Genomic DNA, 12,178 nt, shown 5'->3' with positions numbered 1-12,178 from the left:
TTATATTGTAGAATTTGTTAAATTAAAGCAGTCTTTAATTGTTTGTCCTAAACATAGCAATATATGCTTTTGAAATGTAACATGTCTTTGAAAAAATAACAGTATCCAGTTTATATTGTGTATTGTAGTGCCGAGAGATAGGGAGTCAGAGGCGGTGCATCGAAGGTGCAAAGTTGTCTTTAATAGAGAGCTGCAAAGGACATGTTGTCGGGTCGCAGCCCGGGGACGACAAGAGGAAGAGCCAGGAGGGCACACAATATATATAAGGAACACACAACAGGTCCGTGTGGAAACAAAACCCCAATTGTAGTTCCATGTGTGAATTATGAACCAGTGTATCAATACGTGGTCACCACACAAGCCCCCCCAGAATTCAAATATGGCAAAATAAATCCTCGCGTCCGTGGAGGAAGCACCACAGGGGCCGAGGAGGGCGGGGTCGCAATTGAGGACCGGGCCATGGAACGGGCCGACGAAAGGAGGCCGCATGAGAGGGTAGGGACCCTAACGAGGGCGAGGGCACCCCCACCGGGGGCGGGCCGGAACGGGCCGTTGTAAGGGGGCTGCAGTAGGTGTCGTGGCGAACCCAGCAGGAAAAAGCGCTGCCCGGCCGCAGGCGAAGGCACGGCGGCGGCGGGCATGAAACCTCCGGAAGGACGGGGCGGAATCCCAGGAAGGCAGGAGCAGTCACCCCGGGAGGAAGGAGCCGTGGACAGGGGAGAAGCCAGACGGAGCGCCGTCCGAAGCTGCCGTCGAGGCCAACCGTGAGCCGCGGTAAGAGGAGAGGCCAGGCAGGGTCCCGGAGCGCGCCACCCACGGGCCAATGAAGGCATGGGCGACGTCCGAAACCGCCGAGGCGAAGGAAGAGGCCAGCCAGGGTCCCGGAGCGCGCCACCCACGGGCCAATAAAGGCATGGGCGACGTCCGAAACCGCCGAGGCGAGACGGGGTCCAGAAGCGTGCCACCCAGGCGCCGATGAGAGCGCGGGTGGCGTCAGAAGCCGCCGTCGAGGTGATGAAACGGCGAGAGGGTCCACACGAGGCCGACCAAACATGGTTGAACCTCCTCTCAGGCACCAGAAAAAGCTCAAAAAGGGCCGTACTGTCCACGGTCCAAAAAAAAGGTAGGTGAAATCGTGAGAGGATCCACACGAGGCCGACCAGACATGGTCGAACCTCCTCTCCGGCACCAGGGGAAAAAAAAAAACTCAAAAGGTCGATAGCCGTTAGCAGCTAGCCGTTAGCCGCTAGCTGGCAGCCGTCGGTAGCCGCTAGCCGTAGCCGTTAGCTAACGAGGTTAGCTGCTAGTCGTCGAAGGCTAGCGCAGCCTGGACGTGCAGCCGCACGAGCAGAAGAAAACAGCCCCAGGAGGTAGCAATCGGGTTCATCCCTACCCAGCGGGTCGTGCATCGTCTCCCTGTTGGTTGGAAGACCGATGCGGGAATGGCGAGCAACGTCCCCAGCCATTCTGCGAGGCGTGCACCGAGCCTCAGTCCGCGTGCCGGTGGCAGCAACGGACGATTCCAAAAATCCCCGGCATTTCGAGAAAGAAACCTGAGTTTCCTTTGCCGTGTTTGGGTCCGTCTCGGAAACTTCTGCGAGACTTATATGTCGGGTCACCAGTGTAGTGCCGAGGATATGGAGTCAGAGGCGGTGCAAGGAAGGTGCAGAAATAGTAATTTATTAACAAGCTGCAAGGGACATGTTGTCGGGTCGCAGCCCGGGTCGACAAGAGAGAGAGCCAAGAGGGCACACACTATAGGTAACCCATAACATGTCCGTGTGGGAACAATAACCGCAACTGTAGTTCCTAGTTTGAATTGTGTCCCAGTGGTTAAATAGGTGGTCACCACACAAGCCCCCCCAGAATTCAAACAGGGCAAAATAAATCCTCGCGCCCGTGGAGGAAGCACCATAGGGGCCTACGAGGGTGTGGTCGCAGGTGAGGACCGGGCCATGAAACGGGCCACGAAAGGGGGCCGCAGGAGCGGGTAGGGGTCCTAACGAGGGCACCCACACCGGGGGCGGGCCGCAGCAGGAGCTGAGGCGTCCCCGGAAAGCAGGAGAGCAACCCGGCCGCAGGCAGACGTGCCGCGGCAACGGGCATGAAGTCCTCAGCAGGCGCCGAGGCGTCCCCGGGAAGCAGGAGAGCAACCCGGCCGCAGGCAGACGTGCCACGGCGGCGGGCATGAAGTCCTCAGCAGGTGCCGAGGCGTCCCCGGGAAGCAGGAGAGCAACCCGGCCGCAGGCAGACGTGCCGCGGCGGCGGGCATGAAGTCCTCAGCAGGCGCTGAGGCGTCCCCGGGAAGCAGGAGAGCAACCCGGCCGCAGGCAGACGTGCCACGGCGGCGGGCATGAAGTCCTCAGCAGGCGCTGAGGCGTCCCCGGGAAGCAGGAGAGGAACCCGGCCGCAGGCAGACGTGCCGCGGCGGCGGGCATGAAATCCCCGGGAAGCAGGACAGGCCAGACAGGGTCCCGGAGCGTGCCACCCATGGGTCGATGGAGCATGGGCGACGTCCGGAACTGTTAAGGCGAGACGGGGTCCAGGAGTGCACCACCCAGGCATCGATGAAAACCTGAGTGGCGTCTGGAACCACCGTCGATGTGGTGAAAAAGGTGAGAGTGTCCACATGAGGTCAACCGGCTGGTCGAACCTCCTCTCCGGCACCAGAAAACTCAGAAGGGCCGATAGCCGTTAGCACTAGCCGTTAGCACTAGCCGTTAGCCGCTAGCTAGCAGCCTTGGGTAGCTGCTAGCCGTCGTTAGCCCCACGTGGTTAGCAGCCGGGATGTGCAGTCGCACGCCCCGAAGAACAAACCCACGAGGTAGCAATGGGGTTGCTGGTCGACCCAGCAGGTCGTGCATCGTCCCCCTGTTGTATAGAAAGCCGATGCGGGAACGGCGAGCAACGTCCCCAGCCTTCTGCGGAGCGCGCACCGAGCCTCAGTGCCGGTGGCAGCCATGGACGTCTCCAATCAAACCCCGGCATTTCGAGAAAGGAAAACGGGTTCCTTTTGCCGTGTTCGGCTCCGTCCAGGAAACTTCCCAAGACGTATCGGGGTCACCAGTGTAGTGCCGAGAGATAGGGAGTCAGAGGCGGTGCATCGAAGGAGCATCGAAGGTGCAAAGTTGTCTTTAATAGAGAGCTGCAAAGGACATGTTGTCGGGTCGCAGCCCGGGGACGACAAGAGGAAGAGCCAGGAGGGCACACAATATATATAAGGAACACACAACAGGTCCGTGTGGAAACAAAACCCCAATTGTAGTTCCATGTGTGAATTATGAACCAGTGTATCAATACGTGGTCACCACAGTATCACCTTTAGCTTGAAAATACATAGTGTTTTTTTTTATATCTATAAAATAAATAAACAGACACTTTATCAATCCCAAAATTGGGAAATTATTTTACAGCAGCAGTGTGTTCAGGTATTAAAATATTTAAAGTTGGAATAAACTATCCAACACAAGTATAATGCCAAGCAGGGCCGTCCCTGGCCAACTTGGGGCCCCAAGCGACATTGTGAGATGAAATAACCCAATTTGTGTTCTGTGAAACTGAAAAGGATATTACATTGTTTTTGTTACTTTCGTTGCAGTTGTAAATATGTCTTAAATGTAATTTAGGTTAACGTTCTGTGTTATTTAGGTGCTTTTTTTTTTAAGGCGAGTTTACGCTGTTGACAGGAAGTTGTTGTTGCTATGGAAACAACGTGACGGAGAAAAGGAGCGGAGATTAATCTACATATAAAGACTGAGAAAGTAAAAGGATAACGTTTAAGTTTAGCACCCCCCGAAGAGGCACAAGGTTGGTATTAACTATAATATAAAAATGTGGGCTTTGTCCTAATTCGTATATGCTGTTTTGTAGCTTTGCCGTCTGTTTAGTTAACTTTTGGTAGTATGCTAAAGTGATTCTAGGATGGAGCCTACATTTATTTGTTATTTGTGTGTCTTTATAGCTCTTACGTTGATATTGGAGATTTCAATAAATTCATATCAGTCAAGTCTTCGACCATTATTCGGAGGGAAATGCTACAACGATGCTTGGCAATGGGCATTATTATACATTATAATTATAGGCCAGGCTTAACTTAAAGTCATTTTTCCCCCTGGAAAAAGCTGGCCCACCCTATTTTATACAGGCCCGCCCTAATGTACATTTCTGCCTACGCTACTGATCTGACTTATTGTCAAATCAAGGGCTTATTCAAGGTTAATCTAAAAATTGCATTGAAGAGTGATTCTGCATGTCACAATATGAAGCTTGAATCTACGGAACGACCGTCAAGTTCACTTAATGTATGCTCCGATGCATCTGCTGTGGGTTACACAAGAACACTTATGGGGGTGATGTTTATCTAATGCGCAACAGCCTGCAACTTTTGTATTCGATGCTTTAAAACATTTATTTTAGATATGAAAATAATGACAACGCCTTAAGAGTAGACAGACACACCCTTGTTCTAAAGAATGAATTCACCACTGTGTGAAGGCTTGCCCTAAATTCATGAGAGAATGAAGATAGATCATTTTAGGGTTCAAAATGATCTTGTGTGAAGTAGTGAAAATGACAACAGAGGCAGAAGTATGTGGAAAAATATTTTATTGTCAAAGCTTGTGTGATTGGAAGAACATAATTAACCGATTTCATTTAAAATGTCCAAATACAGAAGCCACTTAATGAGGCAAAACGGAAAAGTGGCATAAAGAGAAGCAATTTCCCTTTAGTGTCAAATTAATCCAGCATAGTTGATGAAAAAAATAAAATATTAAAGTGGACAGGTAGAACACTTAAGGAATGCTTTCACTCGGTGAAGCTCCCTGATGTTTAAGACAAACGCAGGGTGTTTCTCAATGTCGAGGACGCTTGCTTGGTAGCAACATATCTTCCGAGTCACTTGTTTCAGAAGCGAGGCAAGAATCCTTCCTAGCCTCGGAAAACAAAGAATTGTGGAACAGGCTTACAGGTGTGCGTCATATTTGAGGCCCCGCCTTAAATGGAGCTCTATTTCCACCAAAGATTTGGAAATTGGTCCGTGCGCAAAGCATTGTGGGGATTTTAAGACCGCGGAGTCTACACATGTGCAGCCTCGAAATTTCTCGCTATGAAGTACGCCGGCATTGGTAGAATTCCAAGTATGCTGGACATTGGAACAGTCCTTCGGCGGCACTCGATGACGTAGTATGCTTGAAATAGTGGCTCTGGAGTAGCCTTCCTCGACATTGAGAAACACCCAGAGAGAATAAATAAAGTGGAATAAACAGAAGAAGAGTTCTTTATAATAACTCTGCACACTGCTCAAAATACAGATTCACTGGCCCCTGCAGGTGATAAGATAAGGTCAGTAATTTTAACAGGAATCTGTCTAAAGTGCATCAAAGGAAACAACAAAACGAAATCAAATTAACTTGATTTAAGCCACAGGAGCTTTAGGCCCAGAAAATCAGAATTTTGACATTCCTTTAAAAGCAAAACAATTTGGATCTCCAAAGAATAACAGGTGGAAACACTTACAAAAAGGTAACATTCTCAGTTTGTTAAATGGATTTTTGCTACAATTCATTAACATGCAAGTTATCTTCTTCTTAATCCAAACAACTTTTCACAGGCCACGTTGTTATCCTTGACACTGCAGACAACATTCCACTGTCACACTGTTCCTCGCCCAGATTTTCAAGCAGAAAAAATGATGCGAAGCAGGGAGTAGACGGGAGCGGGAGGAGTGTCTCCGTTGCACTGACCTTTTCATTCTGGAGACAATGTGTTCCAGGCAAGCAGAGCTCTTCTGGTTTTACAGAGAAGTGAGAGAATGACTATGTACAGGCCTGGTTTCTCTTTGGTCAGTCTTTACATTATGTACAATGAATACTCGGACCGATGGTGAGCGTCCCTCAGTTAGCACGAGCAACTCGCGTCTCCGAGCTTAGGTAGTTCAGCATCGTCTGGATGAGCTCTGGGAGATCGTAATCGTGCTTCCAGCCCCACTCATTCCGTGCGTTGGAGTCATCGAAGTTCATCGGCCAACTGTCAGCTGGAAAGAAGAAATGAACGAGATATAGAATTAAACTTCAGAAAGAAAACATGCTCGTAACAATTTATGGCTTTGTAATTCCAATTCACAGCATGCATTGGTTTAACTGAGTAGTTGCCATTGACTATGTAGGTTTTGCTTATACTGTAAAGCTAATTCCTCTAAATTACCAGTAGCTTATGGGAGCTAACTTTATCTAACTTAACAAAATATACTGCTGTGTAACCAAAATAACTTAAACCCTAAACAAAAACAGGTTTTGTAAATGTTTGCAGCCCACAAAAGCTGATCACTTGAGAACTTAAGTGATAATGTACATATTTCTTGTATTTCGCAGTTTTGACCACCATTTGTGCATCAAAAGGTGACGTACCGATGGCCTGCCGTACGTGGTCCACGTCGTATGTGACCTCCAGCTCGGGCATCTGCTTCTGCAGCTCCTGGGCCAGTTCCTCGGGGGTGAAGCTCATGGCGTTGATGTTGTAGGTCCTCATGCTCAGCGTGTCAGCGGGGGCCTCCATCACCTCCAGCGTGGCGCGCAGGCAGTCGTCGATGTACATCATGGGCAGCCGCGTGTCTGGTCTCAGGTTGCACTCGAATTTCCCACTTTTGATCGCATCGTGGAAAATCTGGACGGCATAGTCTGGATAGAGACAGAAATTAAAACAAATATACCTTTTTTAAAAAGCAGTCCGGGGGTATTTGAAATAAATTAAGAGGCTGTGGTTATGAAAGTGAAAGTATGGCGATAGTGCATCAAGTTATCAGCTGGTCTAAAAATAGAACCTGCGGCGTTAACTTTCAGGAATACATCGGTTACATAACATACTTGTGACATGACAGGAATAGACGTCCATTAAAATGGAAACCATGTTACATGTTCTGGATTTCATCTCTCTCACCTGTTGTCCCACCCCCTGGCATGGAGTCAGCAGAAATGATCCCTGGGTAGCGGAGACAGCGGAAGTCCAGGCCGTAACGGTGGTGGTAATACTGTCAAACAACAATTTGCCAAGTTAAATATTGTTAAAGAAGAATAATGCCATTTCAAATCCCTAATATCTAGGCACCTGTTTGGTGTGTAAGGGGTTTTACTTCGAAAGAAAGAAATCTGAATTCTCACCTCTCCCATCAGCTCTGCGTGCACTTTGGAGACCCCATAGATGGTGCGAGGTCTCTGCACACACAGATCTGGAGTGGGGTTTCTGGGAGAAGTGGGACCGAAGGCTCCAATGGTGCTGGGGACAAACAGACGTAGGCCGTGCTCCGCTGCGATGTCCAGGATGTTGTGAAGCCCTAACAACGAGAAAAATAAACATAAGGACAACACGCTTCACCTACACTTCGACTCAGTGTTTTGACCATAGACTGTATATGTTTGACCCAAGAATATGACGTCCTTACCGGTGATGTTTACGGAGCGCGCCAGGGCCACGTTGGCCTCTCCAACAGCACTGAGCAGGGCGCTGTAGTGAACCAGCCAAGTGATGCGGTTGTTCACCACAATTTCCCGCAGGTTCTTGTAGTCCAGGATGTCTGAGTAAATGAAGGGGCCTGGAAACGAAAGAAACGGTTTTATAAATCAAACGTTTCTGAAATCTGCCCTTCCCTTGGAAGATCTTTTAAACTTGTGATCTTTTATCATGTATTTTTACTGCACTTTGAGCTTTTATCAAAAGTGCTCTATAAATTAGGCTTATTATTATTCATCATTATTTAGTTTTATTATTAAAACCTGTGACATTTTGTCCAGTTACACTGTTCTAATACTCAAAGTAAAAACGTTCATTACGTCTTTGGACAGCTCATTAATTGACTTTTAGAAGGACGAGGTCACAAAAAAAAAAAAAAAAATCCATAACTGGACAGGCCTTATTTGCAAACACTGTTTGTTGTTTGTCGTTTGTGTTATCTGGCAATACAGTTTAGTACGTTTGTAAAACATTAACACATTTTTGAAGGTTTAATCTGGTATTAAACAACACTTACCAGAGGAACGATTTTATGTGATAAAAGATTGTCTCGACAATCAAGAGCGTGGATGCTCCCATTTGCCAAATTAACTAAATGTCATCAGAAACACCCAGGCTTTTCAAAAGTAAAAATAAAAAATAATAAAAAAAGGTGCTTTGTGCAGACCAGATCTGATCAATTTCAGGAAGCAGAATACAGCACAGTATAAACACAAGTCGACTCACCACTATGGAAAACGCTGCTGGGAGGTTTCCTGATGTCGGACAGGATGACGTTATTCTTTCCAAACCTCTTTCTGTGAATCGGGGTCAATGTTACTCAATTAGAAAATGTACGAGAAAATCCCAAATAACAGGTTTTTTGGTAAACCATGTGATTTTCGATAGTTACTGAGAAATCTTACCTCAACATTTTGGCAAGACCCACCCCGAGCTGTCCCAGACCACCTGATGGAGAGAGACAGAACGGCGTCATTGGGGGAAAACACAAACATCAGCAGCTAATAATCATCAGTGTTTGTCTCCATGGAGACTAAAGTAACTTAAAGAGTGGGCCTTGAGAAAGAATAAGGTCAGAGTACGTAACGCCTACGTGCTTTGTTTTTTTTACTGTCATTTTTGTAATGCTTTCATTGCCAAACTTTTTACAAATCCTGCTGGTCTTGAATAATTTTATTAACTACCATGTGTGTACAAAAAGCTGGTGTACCACTATGTTTAACAGGTGTGTAATATACCAAATAAACAGATGCTGTGTACCTGTGATGAGCACCTTGGGGTGGTCTGTTTCTGAGAAGGACACAGAGTGGAAGCTGGCATCAGACGTGACCTGGCGAGGGGAGAAGCTGATGTTGCGTACAGCCACCGTGAGGGACTGGCATCTGCACCCCGGGGTGCCGAGCAGGGTCTGCTTGGCCACCTTACTGAGGGCTCTGAGGACAGGCATGCTGGTACCTGTGAAGGAATGAAAAGTGTGTTTACGCTTTAGTGTGAAATGTGTCAAATGCCAGAGACAAAAGAGAAATTCTTTCATGAGTTTTTTTTTGGAGCTGTGAAATTCTCCTTTTCCCCACCCAAAAATATTTTAATAGCACATTTGTTTGGCCAAGGCATGACGTTCTATGTTAAGGGTTTTTGGGCTTCTCTCCAGACCTCAGGCGCCAAGAGACAGACTGGTTACAGAAATGGCATTGAGGGAGTCGATTTAGTTTACTTCATTTCAAATGCATCTGCGGCAAAATCGTAACAATGGAACATTGAAAACGGTCTGAGAGTTTGCAAAGCAGCAGGGAAGACACGTAAGCTTCAGTTAAATGCAAATGACATGCCATTTCCAAAGTGGCGCAATGGAGCTCTCGAGCGCATAGCAACCCAAATACCAAACAGTTGTTGCATTTCACTCAGTCTGTTAACTTGTACACAACTTTATGAGAGAAACCCGTCGACATATATTCATATATATTTTTAGAAACGAACACGATTACAGAAAAGATGGAGAACTGAGTCAGCACATTGAAAGCAGTTCTCACAGTGCAGCCTCATAACTTTTAACGAGCAGAAGGTTTAATCTCATTATAAAGAAGGCTTCCTTTGTTTATCACCGAGCTGTGCATTATTTTCACAAGTGTGCTTAGCGAGAGTGCAGCGATCTTTCAAAAAAAGGAAAGAAGAGAGTAACATAATCTCTTAAAATAATATATCATGTAATAGATGAAAGTGTATTATTATTATTATTATTATCATTATGACACGGCAGATAAATGAACAGCCAAGGTTTCTGTTTTATATTCTACGCAAAAAAACGCGCTCTTTTTCCATCTTGGATGAAGTATTTCCCTTGCCACATCACCAAAGGCCAATTCACTGCATTACAACACCGGTTTTACGCCCAAGCATGCGGGTTGTGTAATGTTCTTCGTCATTGTGGATCTATATGCAACGTAATGTGTTCCATAATGAAAGGGTTAATTAGTGTGGCTGCTTTTCCACGTGGACAATGGTGGTGATGAACAGTCAAAGGAGCTTGAAGATCATTTTCAATTAGTACAAATAACCAGCAAGCTTTTGCTTTCTTACTAGAATACACGAAGTTAAGTATCTTTTAAAATGTGTATCGGTGAGACACAGAGTGAGCCACTCGGACAGATGAAACCTGGTCATTGCACCGGAGTCAGTCTGTCTCTTGGCTCAATTACACCAGTGTTACACTAGTAGTCTGAAATGAAGACATTATAAAGCATATAGAGGTACGGTCGTACAGGAAACACGTGGTCGGGGTGTTGAAATTAATAAAGGATTGTATATATTCTTTAAAAAATTAAAATGCCTTAAAACAGTCTCTAAACTAGAGCGGAGTAATACAAACGCGGGGCGGCGGACTAATACACTAAAATGTAAGTTTACTCACCGGTTATTCTTTTTCAGGACTATAAACGTTAAAATCTCCTGAGTCGCTTTGTGAGGATGAGATGCTGTTTCCTCCTCTGAGCTGCAGTGCTCTGACGTGATGCTTGTGTTATCTCAGGCCGGTGTTGCATCAGCTTCACTATATATCAGCGGCCATCTGGTTTCAGTGGGAGCCGGCTTTCTCTCGGATTGGCGGAGGCTCGGAGGTGCGGTCCTCCCTCATAAAACCACACCCACTGAGAGTGACTGTCCCTCCGCTGATGACCCTGTCAGTGAGTTCATTCACTGAGCACCGTTTACCCGTTTCTCCAAAAACGGATTCTACTCAGGGATTCTTGGTGTGGTGACTGGTCAGAAATGTCACATTTAGAGGATTTAAAAATGTTGAAGAGGTGCAAGGCGAAAGAGTAGGCTATTATGCTATATTATTAAAACGGCAATTTGTTGTTCTTTAAATTAGGTTTTGCTTTCAATTTTTTTATTGTTAAAAATGTCAAGATATAGTTTTGTTGATTAGTTTGTTTGACAAGGACAGTGCATTTTAATAACATTTCTGAACATTTGGCCAGAAAGGCCAGAGATGATCGTTTCTATCATAATGAATTTCAGGGGAAAAGTGTGATTTCTCTGGGAAATATTTTCTTTTCAAGAGAACAAAATATGTCCTTATCAGAAGCTTGTCCGGTTGTTATGTAAGACAAATCATTTAAAACCCACCTTTTTATGCGTACTGTCAAAGAAAACTAGAAAATATTCACATTTAACAACCTGATGCAGATAATTGTGTTTTGTATTTCTCCTCAAGCAATTTTTTTGATTGTCCAATTAATTCATTGACAATACATTATATTGCATTTCATTTAGCTGACGCTTTTATCCAAAGCGACTTACAATTACCAATTACAGGGACATTCTCCCTGGAGTAACTAAGGGCTAAGGGCCTTACTCAAGGGCACACTCGTGGATTTGAACTCACCACCTTCCAATCTTAACCCCACCTCACTATCCATTAGACTAGGGGTTGCCAAACTTTTCAGCCCGCGACCACCAAAATAACAGTGCCAGAGACTGGCGACCCCCTGTCGACGGGAAATTTCAGTTTTCCGCACAAACACTGCGCTAGTGGATTGTCAAAGGGGGAGCCTTGTTGCGGGGAAATTATACAGATGGCTAGTCCGCCCCTGAAAATGTCTATGCAAACGTTATTATTAATAATTAAAAAAAAAAAAAATTATAAAAAAAATTAATCAATTTTTTTAAATTATTTTTTATTTTTTTATTTTCCATTTTTATTTTGTAATCATCTCGCGACCCCCACTTTTGGAACCCCTGCATTAGATCACCACTATCCCATACAATAGTACGTATGTGTGTCCAAATGTAGGTAAAACTATATATAAACTTCAAGTTTACCCTATTTTCCACTTGGAGCTGGGCATAAATGAAGGTTATTAAACATTGTATTGCTTTAACAAAGCCTGAGATATAACTTTGGGATTTAGAATTTAAAGTGAAGTTCTGTTGGTTTGAAAGTGATTATTATACCTCTATGTCCGCTGTAGTCCAAGCAAAACCTCACTATAGTACAGCAGAAGCGCTGCATGTCCTTGAAAGCAGCAGGACGGTAACAGCAAGTAGGACAACATTAGTTCACATGTCGACGTCAATAGTCAATATGTTAAATAAACATAGCTGCAATACACGCAAAGCTAAACTCTTTTATTTTTAACAGAATCATCAATATTCATGTTTATCAGGGGAAAGA

At 45.5% G+C, this 12,178-nt stretch overlaps 1 protein-coding gene across 1 annotated transcript; it reads right to left on the bottom strand.

Annotated features, from left to right (window-relative positions):
• Positions 1 to 4,588: 4,588 nt before the first annotated feature.
• Positions 4,589 to 10,571, bottom strand: tdh (L-threonine dehydrogenase). The gene is made up of 9 exons (XM_079645475.1): positions 10,415 to 10,571; positions 8,767 to 8,961; positions 8,412 to 8,454; positions 8,233 to 8,303; positions 7,439 to 7,588; positions 7,158 to 7,330; positions 6,937 to 7,027; positions 6,408 to 6,677; positions 4,589 to 6,034 (listed from the first exon to the last, which is right to left on the bottom strand). Exons 2-9 carry the CDS (start codon positions 8,951 to 8,953, stop codon positions 5,895 to 5,897), a joined length of 1,125 nt encoding a protein of 374 aa, XP_079501601.1. The 5' UTR covers positions 8,954 to 8,961; positions 10,415 to 10,571; the 3' UTR covers positions 4,589 to 5,894.
• Positions 10,572 to 12,178: the final 1,607 nt, after the last annotated feature.

This window comes from Notothenia rossii (assembly GCF_949606895.1).
Source record: "Notothenia rossii genome assembly, chromosome: 8".
Taxonomy (NCBI): domain Eukaryota; kingdom Metazoa; phylum Chordata; class Actinopteri; order Perciformes; family Nototheniidae; genus Notothenia; species Notothenia rossii.
This window is presented reverse-complemented; position numbering and strand designations above follow the sequence as displayed.

Excerpts from the sequence above, each read along its gene's own strand:
- tdh (XM_079645475.1), bottom strand. The coding sequence starts at position 8,953 with ATGCCTGTCCTCAGAGCCCTCAGTAAGGTGGCCAAGCAGACCCTGCTC. Across the intron at positions 8,455-8,766 it reads CCCCAAGGTGCTCATCACAG|GTGGTCTGGGACAGCTCGGG; the intron begins GTACACAGCATC and ends TCTCTCCATCAG. Across the intron at positions 6,035-6,407 it reads CCACGTACGGCAGGCCATCG|CTGACAGTTGGCCGATGAAC; the intron begins GTACGTCACCTT and ends TCTTCTTTCCAG.